This window comes from Tiliqua scincoides, chromosome 3 (assembly GCF_035046505.1).
Source record: "Tiliqua scincoides isolate rTilSci1 chromosome 3, rTilSci1.hap2, whole genome shotgun sequence".
NCBI lineage: Eukaryota > Metazoa > Chordata > Lepidosauria > Squamata > Scincidae > Tiliqua > Tiliqua scincoides.
Genome location: NC_089823.1, coordinates 20,740,948 through 20,754,593, shown reverse-complemented (window position 1 = coordinate 20,754,593; position 13,646 = coordinate 20,740,948). Strand labels below are relative to the sequence as shown.

At 40.6% G+C, this 13,646-nt stretch overlaps 1 protein-coding gene across 1 annotated transcript in view; it reads right to left on the bottom strand.

Moving 5' to 3' along the window:
- Positions 1-2,433: 2,433 nt before the first annotated feature.
- The window catches only part of ATM (ATM serine/threonine kinase), a 67,357-nt gene continuing 56,144 nt past the window's right edge, over positions 2,434-13,646 (bottom strand). The window contains exons 51-62 of the mRNA XM_066619417.1: positions 13,413-13,571; positions 13,096-13,234; positions 12,571-12,653; positions 12,258-12,398; positions 11,189-11,305; positions 10,121-10,270; positions 7,696-7,861; positions 6,743-6,829; positions 6,535-6,649; positions 6,217-6,280; positions 3,593-3,726; positions 2,434-3,498 (exon numbers count right to left, since the gene is read on the bottom strand). Of these exons, the coding sequence (XP_066475514.1) occupies positions 3,315-3,498; positions 3,593-3,726; positions 6,217-6,280; positions 6,535-6,649; positions 6,743-6,829; positions 7,696-7,861; positions 10,121-10,270; positions 11,189-11,305; positions 12,258-12,398; positions 12,571-12,653; positions 13,096-13,234; positions 13,413-13,571 (1,539 nt within the window). The 3' untranslated portion in view covers positions 2,434-3,314. The remainder of the gene's footprint in view (positions 3,499-3,592; positions 3,727-6,216; positions 6,281-6,534; positions 6,650-6,742; positions 6,830-7,695; positions 7,862-10,120; positions 10,271-11,188; positions 11,306-12,257; positions 12,399-12,570; positions 12,654-13,095; positions 13,235-13,412; positions 13,572-13,646) is intronic.

Genomic DNA, 13,646 nt, shown 5'->3' with positions numbered 1-13,646 from the left:
AAATCACATTTAGTTTTACAAAATAAGGTCGAACCACCTTGAGTAAAGAATGATTTTAATATATTAAATTATTGCATGCCTCATTTTTCTTATTTGAATATAAATCATATGATTGGATTAGACCACTGTTTCTCAAGCTGTGTGTCTGGACCCACTAGGTAGGTTGCGGGACAATTTCAGATGGGTCCCCATTCATTTCAATAATTTTTAGATTAGACTTATTGCCAACATGGTATGTAACTGCATTTGGGGAGATCTGTACTTTTCACAGGCTACAACATTTATGCTTTTAACAGTGATAGTCTATGACAGGGGGTGTCAAACATAAGGCCCCGGGGGCTAGATGCTGCCCGTGACATTTTTTATCCAGCCCTTAGGCTCTCAGCTGCTGAACAGTAATGAGGTGTTACTGCTGAAAGGGCAGACATGAAAATTGGGCTCCCCCATCTATTGAAAGATGATCAAGATTTGCGTATTTTCTCTTCTGTCATTGGCAGCTAATGACTTAAGTGAGAAAAACTGCTTATTCTGGTCATGACCAGTTTAATGACATCGCTTCCGGCCTTCAGTAGGCATCATGAATGCTATTTGGCCCTCTGTATGAAACGAGTTTGACCCCCCTGATCTATGGGGCTTCCTCTGGGTAAGCATGGATAGGATCCCAGCCTAGGATTGTTAAATTTTTTTTTCTGTTTTATGATGTCACTTCCAGCCATGACATCACCTCCAAGTTAATGACATCACTTCCGGTGTGTCCCACCAGATTATCGTTCTAAAAAGTGGGGCTGAAAATTTTGAGAACTACTGGATTAACTTGTTATATCTATTATTCATCCACTTGTAGGGATTGGACAATGTAGTGCTTCTTCCTTGGTGAAGAGCAAGGAAGGCTGGACATGTCGCTTTCTTACTTAAATTTTGATGGGAAGGCAATTTCAGTAGCTACTGTCAGAACTAGATTTAGGGAATAAGTAGGCATACCTTCTCAGCTGGTCAACACCATTTAGAAACAAAGTAATTTTTTTAGCATGAGTGGGGTAGGGATAGAGGGCAATCCTAGCATTAAGTGCTTTCAAAACATTTTTAGGAGAATATATATCACTTTGTGTATTCCCACACAAGAATGCAGATTTTTCAAAAAAGGGTCTCTTCTCCCTTCTTTCTTTGAAAATCAGCAGCACTAGTCCAGACATGCTGATCACAAGAGAGGTATAGTTGATTTTGAATACTGTACACAGCTTTTTGTTGGATAGAGAATTTTAGTAGGTGTTTGCTCCATCATTTAGTGTGTGTACATGTTTTTTGTGTTTTTTTTTGTAAAGACAGGGGGAAAAACATACACCAGACCCAAAAATGTAGTGAACTAAATAGCAACTATCTCTTAGCAATTGTAGACTCCACTCATACTTTGCCTTTGTCAACATCTTGGGGATGGGGAAGATATTTCTGTTCCCCCCAAGAGGCAGCAGCTCACTTTGGTACCTTACTCTTTATTCACATGTCAATGACAGGCTCTGTGTCTTCCCCCCTCTTTGTCCTGATTGGATGGCAGGCCTAGTGGTTCTGTCCCTCCCTAGGAAGGCCATCACTATCAAGTTTCTAATGGGCAGAGCCTGCAGTTACATCACCCCAACTCCTAATCCATCTTCTCCTGACACCTAACTATAGGCCTGGCATGTCCACCCTTTATGAGGCCCCACTGTGCAGATGCTGAAACCCTTGGAGGGTTCCCTTGGAGGAAGGGTTGTAAACACAGCATGCCCCTCACCAGGAGTGCCCCCTGGGTTGCTGGGTCAGGACATTCTGTATTCTAAGGGTCACTAGGATGCAGTCTCAGGGTGACCAGGGGCAGCTGGCTAAAGGGCCCCGGGCTAGCTCCAGGCCACCCCAGAGAGAAGGGCCAGATTAGATTCCTCAGATTAGGGAGTAATGCCCTTTTGGAACTCCCACCCCATTCTGTCTGCTAGGGGGTGGTTCCATTCTATTTTTTCTGCAATGTTACAGAGAATAAGTTCCAACATATGTTTTGGAAACAAATTCCTGTTCAAGAGAGCTGACCTTTATTGATCACATGTGAAAAATTTTGTCACTTGCTTTTTAACCTCTACAGCAGATCAAACCTATTAAATGAGTCAGAATATGATATATTCATCATGTACCAATGTTTAAGAGCATAGAATTCAATATAAAGCACATAAGGACGTTTATTGTTTCCATGCAAAACGGTAATATATGTATGTTCCAGATAGTATTACAAAATAAAGCAGTTCTACAATTTCACATATTTTAGTTTACTAACATAGTTCACAGTAATTTATAAATGCCCTTTAACTTCCCCTTGTAGAGTCCAGTGTGCATAATCAATACAAACTCATTCTTAAAAAAAGAACATAACCTGCATCTCTGAAATAAGAATGCAACCACATAATTGAAATGTATGATAAGGCCACTATTTTCATGATACAGAATCGGCAAAAACCACTTTAGCATATGCTCAGATTTTGCTTATACTAAAAAAACACCTTTCATTTGAATTCTTCAGTTTGTAAAAAACGATTTGACAGCATTTATAAAAAGCAAAACTGCACCCACAATATTATAATGCGTACTGGATAGATTATATTTTTTTCCTGTGCTTAAGGCAATTAACTGCTGTCAAAAAAATGCTGAAGTAAAAAAGTAGTATCTGCAATACTAAAGAAGGAATGCATTGTACGTATTGAAAAAAATATCATGCCCATTTTTTCCCCAGTATTACAGTGGTGCCTTCTTTTGAGCTATGCATGTCAGCTTTAAATCTGGTATGTAATAGAGTACAAATAGTTTGTTGTAGGCTTAAAGGAAGAGGCACTTTACATGCATTTTCTACATGCCATTAACTGGGACTCCCAGTTATGTACACAACTAGAGTTCATGAAATCAGAGTGTGAGGATGGTGCTTCTCAACACCCATACTGCACAACTGTAGGCTAGGTACACTCTCATCAGCCTGGTAGTGGCTTCTTATAGAGTTACAGTATTATTATTACCGTAGCATTAACTTCCTGGAAGAATGTTTTTCTCTTTTCTATCTTCCAGAGCATTCAAGCCATGTGCCTGTCTTCTAATTCAAATCTGCCCTGCTCAACTATGAGCAAGAAACAGTGAATTTCAACTCATTTGGTTATTTGTAAGCATAAAATCCTGGTTCAATAGCTTTAAGTAAATACTTTGACAATATTTTAACCATTCAGAATTCAAAAATGAAATGCTGGCCATCCCCTACCCCAATAAAGTCTATTTGATTTTTACTAATTAAAACCAACCCTGCATTTTCATACCCATGCTTTCCATCCTGGAAAGAGACTGCTAAGGTTTTTGGGGTCCATGGCTTGTTGTATGAGAAGGTTCACTTGACCTCCCACACTGAGCACTGTTCCTTCTTCCACACCTTTCAGTTTCTCCTGAAGTCGCATCAGAACACGTTCTGCCACTTTATTTAAAGTCTGGTTATCACCACTGAGAATAAGAAAATACAAGTTTTAGGAAGTCTGCAGATGATGGTATTAATTACAAACAATGAGAATAAGGTAAGGTAGACACAGATTCTTACTTTGCTTTGTTACATTCCTGATCAGAAGTACTAAGGGTGGAGCGGACGTCCGCCTCATCTTCTGGTCTTTGCTGCAGATATAAAGCTTTTAAAGGGTTCATGGTCCAGTCAAAAAGAGGGTCATATAGAAGCACCTAGGCATAAGACAAGTCACAAAGAAGTTTCTAAACCAAATGAGTTCAATGCCACAAGAGGAGGTAACTGAAGGCTTCGTATATGTAGGGTCATTTTAAAAATGGACATTCTGGATTGGGAACAGATGTTGAAGTTGTTGAATATTCCATGGTCAAGGTTATTTGGTTCTGCCTCAGTAAGGCACCATCCTGCACTGAAAGCAACAAGAATGTTGCACTCTTTATGATACATTTATTTTCTTCAACAGACTTCAGATATCCACATGCAGTGCTTATCCTGCTATTGGAGACTGTAGGCCTCTGACTATCAGGATTTGCATTTAGAAAAATTGTAGCAAGGAGGACACTCTCCTTTGTCCTATCCTCCTCACTCTGTGTTGTTTAAGATGAAATAGTCCAAGGCTTTTAAAAAATATTTGGAGGATTTCTAACATTTTTCTTTGCTCTTCTGAAACTGGGACAATGTAGATAAATCTGTTTTGCATAATCTTTCCTACAAGAGTGAATGAAAGGTATAACCCTCTGAAGGATATCCTATATCCACTGTAGCAAATGAGCTTACCATGGTAAGTCTTTTTCCTGTATTTTAGCAATTAAACATTTTTTAACATTCAGTTGAAAATCAAACACAGATACACTTTTACCACATTCAGAAGTGTCAAGCAACTTCTGGAGTTGCCTTATGCTGTTCTGGCCATCCGATACAGGCCTTGATAACCTCTAGTTTGCATTGTTGCAATGCGTTGCAGGTGACACTGCCTTAAAGACTGCTGGGAAACCATGCTTCAGAAGTGCTTAGAGTGTGCACATTCTTTCAGTAAGTGTCCAGGGTCAACTCAAGTTTGTTTTTTAACCTTTAACGCCCTAGTTTGATTTAGAGCAGGGGTGTCAAACATAAGGCCCATGGAAGCTTTTTATCTGGCCATTAGGCTCTTATCTGTTGAGCAGTACTGTGGTGTTACTGCTGAAAGGGCAGCCCACGTGAAAATTGGGCTCTCTCATATCTTGAAATACGATCAAGATTTGTATATTTTCTGTTGTTTGCAGCTAATGAGTTCCTAAGTAAGAAGAAAGTGCTTATTTTTTATTATGACCTGTTTAATGACATCAATTCCTGCTTAATGACATCACTTCCGGCCCTCAGCAGGCATCATGAATGCTATTCAGCCCTCGATATGAAACAAGTTTGATATCCCTGATCTAGAGCAGTGTTTCCTGAAAGTGTGCTACTGGAAGGCCTGGGGCTCCCTGTGAGTCCTTCAGGGTTTCACAAGCACACCACAAGTGGCTGCCAGCTTCACCCTGCTATGCTGCTCCATGCATGCATAGGTGCTCTGGGAATTTCCCAAGATGATGTATGTACTGGTAGAGATCCCCGAGACTCTGTATAGGAGCTTAAAGGTTCTGCAGACCCTTTGGAGTATTTTAAGGAATGTCTCTTCCCAGATGTTTTCCTATAGGCTCTTTTGGGGAAGCCCGGCACATAGCATCCTCAACTTCAGAGGTTAGGCATAATGTTTGAGGAGCAAAACTTTCTTGGTGGTTCTGCTTGCTTTCTGGAATGCCTTTCCTAGGCAATTCCACCTAACTCACTCATCAGTCTCTTAAGCTGGTTAAGATGTATCCAGAAAAGCTTTTGTACTGGTATTTTAGTACAGCCTGTGTCAGTAGTTTTGTTATTGTAGTTCTATTTTATTTTATTTTTTTAATTGTTTGGACTTTGCCATAGGAGTCCCTTTTTATGGACTAGATGACATGGATACAAATCTTTAAATAAACTTAACAAAGTGGTCAATACAGACCACATCATGAACACACAGAGCTGTACACAAGGCAATTCTCATACTGAAGTTCATTATCTCTTTTGCACAGATTTGTGCTTGTTACCATATGCTGAGGAGCAGGCTGTATCTTGCCCCAGATTTTACTAATGTACTGTATGTTTATTTCACTTAACATGGCTTTATAATGTTAGTCCAATGCTATTTCCTAATACCCCAACTCCCTTGTTTAGAATTATGTTAAAACATCTTGGTAGATCTCATCTTACAACATATTACTCTGTAGTAGGTTCTACATAAAATAGTCAAGAACTTCTATAGAACCTGCCAAGTTAAGAGCACTGCCCATTCTGAGGCAGGTTTTTGAAATAAGGTATGATGACATTTAATGCCAATGAACATTTGAGTGTATACGCAGCCCACTGGGAACCCCTAGCACAACCCCTTATTGTGCTCATTGCAAACTGAAGAGGAGCAGGGCGGCTACAGGGCACAGACTTTGTAAATAACAGGAAGAGGGCAGGGCTCCAAAGTGCCTGATGCTGCCTACTTGGTGTTTTGTAACTTGCTCCCAGCAAGTTGGATCCCAATGGAACAGCACTTGCAGAGGGCAGTGGACAGATGGCTCATCTATTTGTCTCCCCTTCAAGGGTGCTGCTCTATGTAACTATTTCAAGTTGCCTCTTGGTTGGATCTCCCCTGCACTTACCTCTACAATAGTAAGCAAAGCCTCCTGGGAATTTCTCATAACCACCATAGTTTTTTCACAGCATCTAAAAGATATTTTGAAACAAACAGCAGTTTCTGAACTATTTCTCATTATTGACCTCAAGTTCAAATTACATTTCATTTGATGGGTAGTAGAACAATTTGTAACTGACTCTTGTTTGGCAAGATATTGTAAACGTGTGTCAACCTTGGTTAATTTAAAATTTCTCAAAAAATGGAACGGCTGAAATTCTGTTGAACACTTAATATAGGATTATTACTACTATGAAGGATCTGTGCTTGTGTGACTATACTTTACCTCCTAAAGACTCCCTCGACACCCGTAATGCCCATCCCATCCACTATATCTCTTGTTAGCCTAAAAGGTACAGTCTCTGGGGTAGGAAGGATTTTGCCTTGCTCAAAAGCAACACCTAAAGAGGAAGACAAGGTTCACATGTTTAAACAATAACCAACATTCATATCCAATCAAATCTGAGAATATGAGCCTTTGCTTTTATACATACCTAGATCTATGTGTACCAGTTCTGCTGTTTGTTCATCTAGCAGAATATTCTGGACATGTCTATCTCCAAGACCAAGTATGTAACCAACTGAAAGGAAAAGGTGTCAAAATGAAGCTACATTCGTTGCAGCCTATATTTTAGTTCAGTACTGAACAAAGATGCATCTACATATTGTTATTTAAAATCAAAACTCACATCCAAAGTAGTTTGCCTATTATTATTATTATTTTATTATTTTATACCCCGCCTTTTTGCCCAACGGGCACACAAACTACTGTATGTAGTTCCTGTATGTGAACCAGTATCAACTCTTCCTTTCTATCAAAGACTACTTTGTTGCAAAGTACACCAGTGTCCTATGAACTGAATTTCCAGGCACAATTCACAGCACTGATTCTTACTTATGAAATGTCATTTAGCTTGGGGTATGTGAAGAACTCTCTCCTCCTGCAGTGGTCTGCCCAGACTGTGTATTTGTCACCTGAAGCCCTACTTCACCTTGCATATCTCGTAAAGGGGAAAAAATTAAAGTGACTTTATACTTTGTTGAATAAAAGTTAACATAGGGCACAATCCCAACCAGGTCTACTCAGAAGTAAGTTCTATTTTATTCAATGGGGTTTACTCTCAGGAAAGTGTGGTTAGGATTGTAGCTATAGTCAATCAACTAAAAGGAAACCACTGATAGTCCCAGGAAAACAGGCAATTCATAGCCCAGTAAGGGCTCAGTCTTCATCAACAGCCTGCCTCCTAGTGATCAGATCAGAGAATACCCCAGTGACTGGACCTGCTAAAAGAAAGAGGGAGGGAGAGTGATCAATTATAAAGAAATTAGTGCTACTTTTAGTTCTGATGTGCTTTAAATTTTTATGGAGAATAATACTGTAGAATTAAGTCCAAAAATGCAAGATGGCAAAGTTTGGGAACACAGTCACACACTCATTTGACAATACCTATTGATGAAGTAGCAACACTGTGAGTATATGCCAACCGCTTCTCAAACCACACCGCTGGATCAAGAAATTTTTCCATGCAGAAGTAGCGGAACACAGGTTGGAACTTCTGGCATATGTCCATGAAGACATTATATTTTTCTCCAAAGTCATACTTTTGTGCCTCCTTGAAGAGAACCACAAATAGTTTAGAGATAATGTTTGTTTTTCTGAGCTAGTTTTGTGTGAAATGTGCTTTGTGCATGAAAGGAATGCAGCCTATCCGGGTAGCATGCAAAATGCTGTCAATTGCGATTATGTGCACAGCACAGAAAAGTACAGTTCTTCTCAAAATACAGGCACAGCTTAAAATACAGGTTGGGCATCCCTTGAATTTGGAAATCCAAAGCATTCTAAAAACCACAACGTTTTTGAGTGCCAACATGACACTACAAGTGGAAAATTCCACAGCTGAGCTCATGTGACAGGTTGCATGCTATTGCAAATTATTAAAAATATATAAAATTACCTTCAGGTTATGTGTATAAGGTGTATATAAAACAAATTTCGCACTGGACCCCATCCAAGATATATCATTAGGTATATGCAAGTATTCCAAAATACAGAAAATTCTGATATCAAAAACACTTCTGGTCCCAAGTACTTTGGATAAGGGATGCCCAACTTGTATTGAAACAATGTTGTGTAGAGAACAGAGTTCGAGATTTAGGGTAGGGGGGCTCAGATTCAGGCAAGATAAGTCATTTAGTGACTTTGGGCGCAAGCCTAACTAACTTTCTAGCACTGGCATAACTGTGCCAGTGGGACATGAGCTGCATCCTGCAGTTGGGAGGCAGTCATGGAGGCCTCCTCAAGGTATGGCAATGTTTGTTCCCTTACCCATAAGTTGCATTGCCTTTATGTCAGTGCTGGAAAGTGTGTTAGGATTGTGCCCTTTGAATCTGTCACTCTCTCAACTTAACTCAACTTGGGCTCTGCGGAAACAAAACATTTTTAAAGTGGCAGTATTCTTCACCTAGTTCTTTACATGGTGTGATCATCATTCTTTTCCCCCTCCACTGACTTATTCACCTCCTTTTTTCTTTTGCTTCCTACCTGTGATTTTCTTCTCTGGCTCATCAGAGGGAGGCCGTTTAGATTTTTATAACAGCAGGGAAGACTAGCAACTCATTTGCCATGTGGGTTATTCCTCACGAACTATTTAAAAACTGTGCTGATGAACAAACATCACACAACAAGGTGAAATGTGCAGCCACACAAGAATGCTGCAAGAGAACTCACCTTGTCATCTTAAGAAATGTAAGCTGGGGGCTTCAGAGTTACTGGCATGATAACATTCAGCAACCCCATATATACTGCTCTGAGCCACTTGAGGAGAAAAATCAGGATAGAAAGGTAATCATCACAGCATTTATTACTGTGTCAGAGTTCTCAAAATGAGAACTTTTAATGGAAACAGCTAGAGAAGGACAAGAGCTTCCCACCTTTCTATTCTGTTGTTAGGTGGTACTATTAATAATTAAAACAACTGATATGCTGTTTTCCTGCAAAAAAAAAACCTCACAGTAGTTTCCATAGCAAGCCAATAAAAGAGTGTGAGCTCCTTTAAAACAGGGGACTATATCAAAAGAACCATAAGGGAGACAGCACTAACACCAACAGACACTGGGAGAGACACTATGCTAGGATGAATTGGTACAGTTTTCCCTGGTAGAAGAGGGGCATTCCATACAGAAGGATTAGCCCTTCACCCAATCACGAGGTAGGGCCAGTTGGAACTTGTGACTCTATGTGCTGGTTTCCCAACTTCCCAGACCAGTCTGGTTGCAAATTTGCAGAAAACAAAGAATTGTGTTGCTTTCTTTCTCCTTAAGGTTCCACAAGGGTCAGGAGGAAAGGGAATTTGTTTTTTGTGGTGGCAAGTGCCTGCTCATGGTTGCCAGAAGAGTTTTATTAAACACTTGTGCGGGAAAGATAGAAGTCTCTGGTCATGGCTGTTTTGTTTTCTACTGCTGGCTTGTTTTTCTCCAGTAGAGGAAAGTGGCATCTTAAGCCAATGTGACTGTTCTCCTCGCTGAGCTGAAACACGCTGAGACCTGACAGTGCAGCCTGGTCTGCACTGCGATGACCAGCTGATGCAGGATCTACATGAATTGTTCTAAATCCTGATCCAGAAGTACTTTTGCTTTAGCACCTAATGCTGTATGATATGGCAGCATTGTGATGAATGTCATTAACTACACATAAATGGGTCAAGATGTTTTATTGACAGAAGCCCTGTCATGCTGACTATTTGACTTCTTCTCATAGGACTAATGATCTAGTCCATTTTCACATATTTCACATCCACACATGGATAGCCAGTAATTCTCACTTCCGCTAGAGAAAATCAGCTTTTTTCTTTTTCTTTTTCTTTCTTACTCACCATCATTTTCCTTTGGCAATCTAAGCTGGTGTAATCTTCTGGCCTATATCTTTTGTGAGCACTGTTGTTAGTATTGATGAGGAAATCACCCAAGGGAACAGTTCCTGAACACCACTCAAGAACACCACTCCTTTGAGAGAGAGGAACCACCTAGGAAATAACCAGACACACAACTAATTGGCGTAATGGTTAATTCAAACCAGGCTCGTACATCAACAACTGTTTGTAAACCCATGGTTTATAATGAAACATGGAAAGCTGTCCTTTACTGAGTCACATCATTGGGCCATCAAGATCAGTTTTCCACACAAACTGGCTGTGTCTCTCCAAGTTTTAGTTATGCTTACTCCACCCTACCTGCAGATACTGAGAGACTGAACCTGGGACCTTCTGTATGGAAGCATGTATTTTACCCACTGAATTGCATTCCCCTCCCTAAACTGTGGCTTGCACTAGGGCAGGGCTCTCCGAACTCCTGCCCATGGGCCAGACCCTAGGTTTGGAAAAAGCCCTCCCCTCCCCTTCCTGAGCAGCACTTACTATTTTGCCCTGGTGACACTTATTTTTCAACCTGATTGCTGCACAGGGACGCTCTGGGCAGATGTGTCTGCCCAGACAACTTGCTGCACAGCCTGCTGGGACACTGGGCAATAGACACAACTGCCCAGAGTGTCCCTGTGCAGCAATCAGGTTGAAAAATAAGCAGTGCCGCAGTGGAATGGTAAGCGCCAGTTGGGATGGGGAGAGCTTTAGCTGGACACAGTGGTCTCCAGTTTAGAGTTCAGAATGAACAAATCACTCTAGAGAAGAGGGGAAGGCAGTGTATGTTCAGAATCTTTCATGTTTTCAAACCATGGTTGCAAGGAGGAAAGGAACTGTAAGCTCACTGGTAAAGCACAGCTTCACATAACAAAAAGTCCCAGGTTCAACCCTCAGCATGGCCAGTTAAGACAAGCAGCTGTAGCAGACTTCTGTGTGAAATGAAGAGCTTCTGACAGCCAGAGTGAACAATATCGGGCTAGCTGGACTAATGGTCTGATTACATACAAGGAAGCTTCCTGAGCTCACCTTATACCTGCGGATTCTCAGCTTTCTCTTTCTGGTCTCTGAATTTTGCTGAAGCAGAGCATTGCACATCTGAAAAACTTGCTGCATGACAGCATCCTGTCTCAGGTCATCACGGCCCTTTAAGAGAAACAAGAAATACAACAGCATAGCATCTTCCTGACATACCAGTCAAACATGACTATACAAATAACTCTTGCAGCCTGATCCTGTCGCTATTTACTCAAAAGCAAATAGAACTTAAAGAAGCAGCTTTAAGGAGCAGAAGAAAGTTGTACCTAACACTGCAGCCAAAACAAAGCGGCCACATTATGAACAGCGAAAGTAACAATGCTATTGTTGCTTGAGAGCTCGTTTTCTAGAAAAGCTCAGAACACTTTCTATTTTATTCTCCTTCCAGTTGTAAGTGTTGAATTCACTTTCTTTCCAGTTTTGTACAAGAACATATACATCCTAACATTAACATGCTTAACTTTCTTCACTGCACCACTGGAGTGCCCCCCCGAAGTCCTACACTCCCCCCAAAAGACAAAGTTCAAATGTAATGGCACCCACATGCTACAGTCCTATTATTTGCAGGTACCCTCCCCCCACCCCATCTTCCTCCATGTGGAAGCAGCATGCATGCTGGGGAGAGGAGAAAATATTCAATTTGTTTGTCAGAAGCAAGCTCCATGTAGCTTCTGACATAGTACAGTCATGTTAAAATGCTGCCCTACTTGCATTACACGAGAACTTGCCTTACATGAGTACCTGCATACCTGAATAGTTTCTAGGGGCTGATTCAATTATCATGCTTGCTGTTTGCCGAACCATGGTAGATCAATGTCTGAACGAGGCCTAACAAACTGCACTAGAACTGAAAACTCAGTATGTTGCACTACACTTCTCTAGACTGTGAAATGAAGAAAGTGAAATTTCCAGATGCAGGGGAGTGGCAGCAAGTTTCTTGTCTTGTATGTTCCCTGAGGCATCTGGTAGGCTGCTGTGAGATACAGGAAGTTGGACTAGATGGGCCCTGGGCCTGATCTAGCAGGACTCTTCTTATGCTTTTTAAATTTGGATAACTCACCTTGACAAGTTGCCTTCTCTCTTTCCCATCAGATCCAACACAATCTATTATTTTTGGTAGATTGAGACCTCCTGCTAAGCGAAATTCTGGTTTGAACGACCTTATTGTAACCAAATTTTCATACTTCCCACTTGGATCCACCTGGAATCATACATATATTTATGCTCTCATGTTCTTTGCCAGCTATTGATCTGTAAGTATTTAAATACATGCAGCCTGAGGAGTAACACCTATTACAATTCTCTGGGGCTGTTTCAGAAACATTGATATGATTGCATCATAAGGACCGAGGTAAGAAGCAAGTTTCATTTACCTTAGTTTCCACAGTAGGTACAACAACATCATCCAGATTCTTTAATTTAGTAATAGGCTGATCAAAAGGAATATTTATGCTTCCTGTGTAAACAACAAACATATTCTCTTAACGGCAAATACTAAACATCTGTTGCAGCATTGTATGCTTTTCAATACCAGCAGCAGTCTGTGACCCGCTGGAAAGTCAAGACCCTGGGCACTGGTCTACAAAGAAGCTTAGAAACAAATCTCTCCCAATATTATTGAAATAATTCAAAAGATCTTGTCATCTAACAATCTGTTTGAAGGAACCTTATGTGCATTTTTCAACACATTAGCATGTGCATCTATACAATTTGGACACAGTTAACTGAAAAACAAGCGCCTTTATATATCAGAATATATTATAAGTCAGGACAAACAGCAAAATACCCTGTCACATGGAAAGGAAAATATCATTTTTCACAAAATTAAACACAGAGACTAGAGCACTGTTAATTCCAAGTTCTCCCACCCAAATGCCCCCCATTCTCCAACCTCTTACTTCGGTGTGATTTCCAGGGAGTTGCATCCATGTTTGCCAGGGTTATATAAGCATCACAGAGGACTTCAACGTTTTTCACCATATTAGCTCTTTTGCATTTTATAATGCCAATTATATCGCTAGCAGCTTTCATTCGATCCTTGAGAACAGAGAAACAACCCAAAACACTGCTTAACACACTAACAGAACCTCCCAGGCATTTCAGAAAATACAAGAGTTACTTAGACAAATTGTTGGTGGCCAAATTCACTGCCAGTCAACTATAAGAGTAATTATGCAAAGTCCAAAGCCCCCCAAATTCAGTTGCATTCACGTACCATGTCAAGCAGGGAAGTTTCTTTTGGTGCACTTTTAGCCAGCCTGCTGCTCCTTACTGATTCTGGCTTGGTAAGGAGTTCATCCTTGTTGGCATTTGCCAAGGCCAGTATTATAAACAAAGTGTGATGTGGATGGTCTAGAGAAATTCTAGCTATAAGCTAATGAGAAAAATAAAGTTATTTTAGAAAATGCACATGCACAATGAGCACAGAGCTGCTACTCTACACCATTCT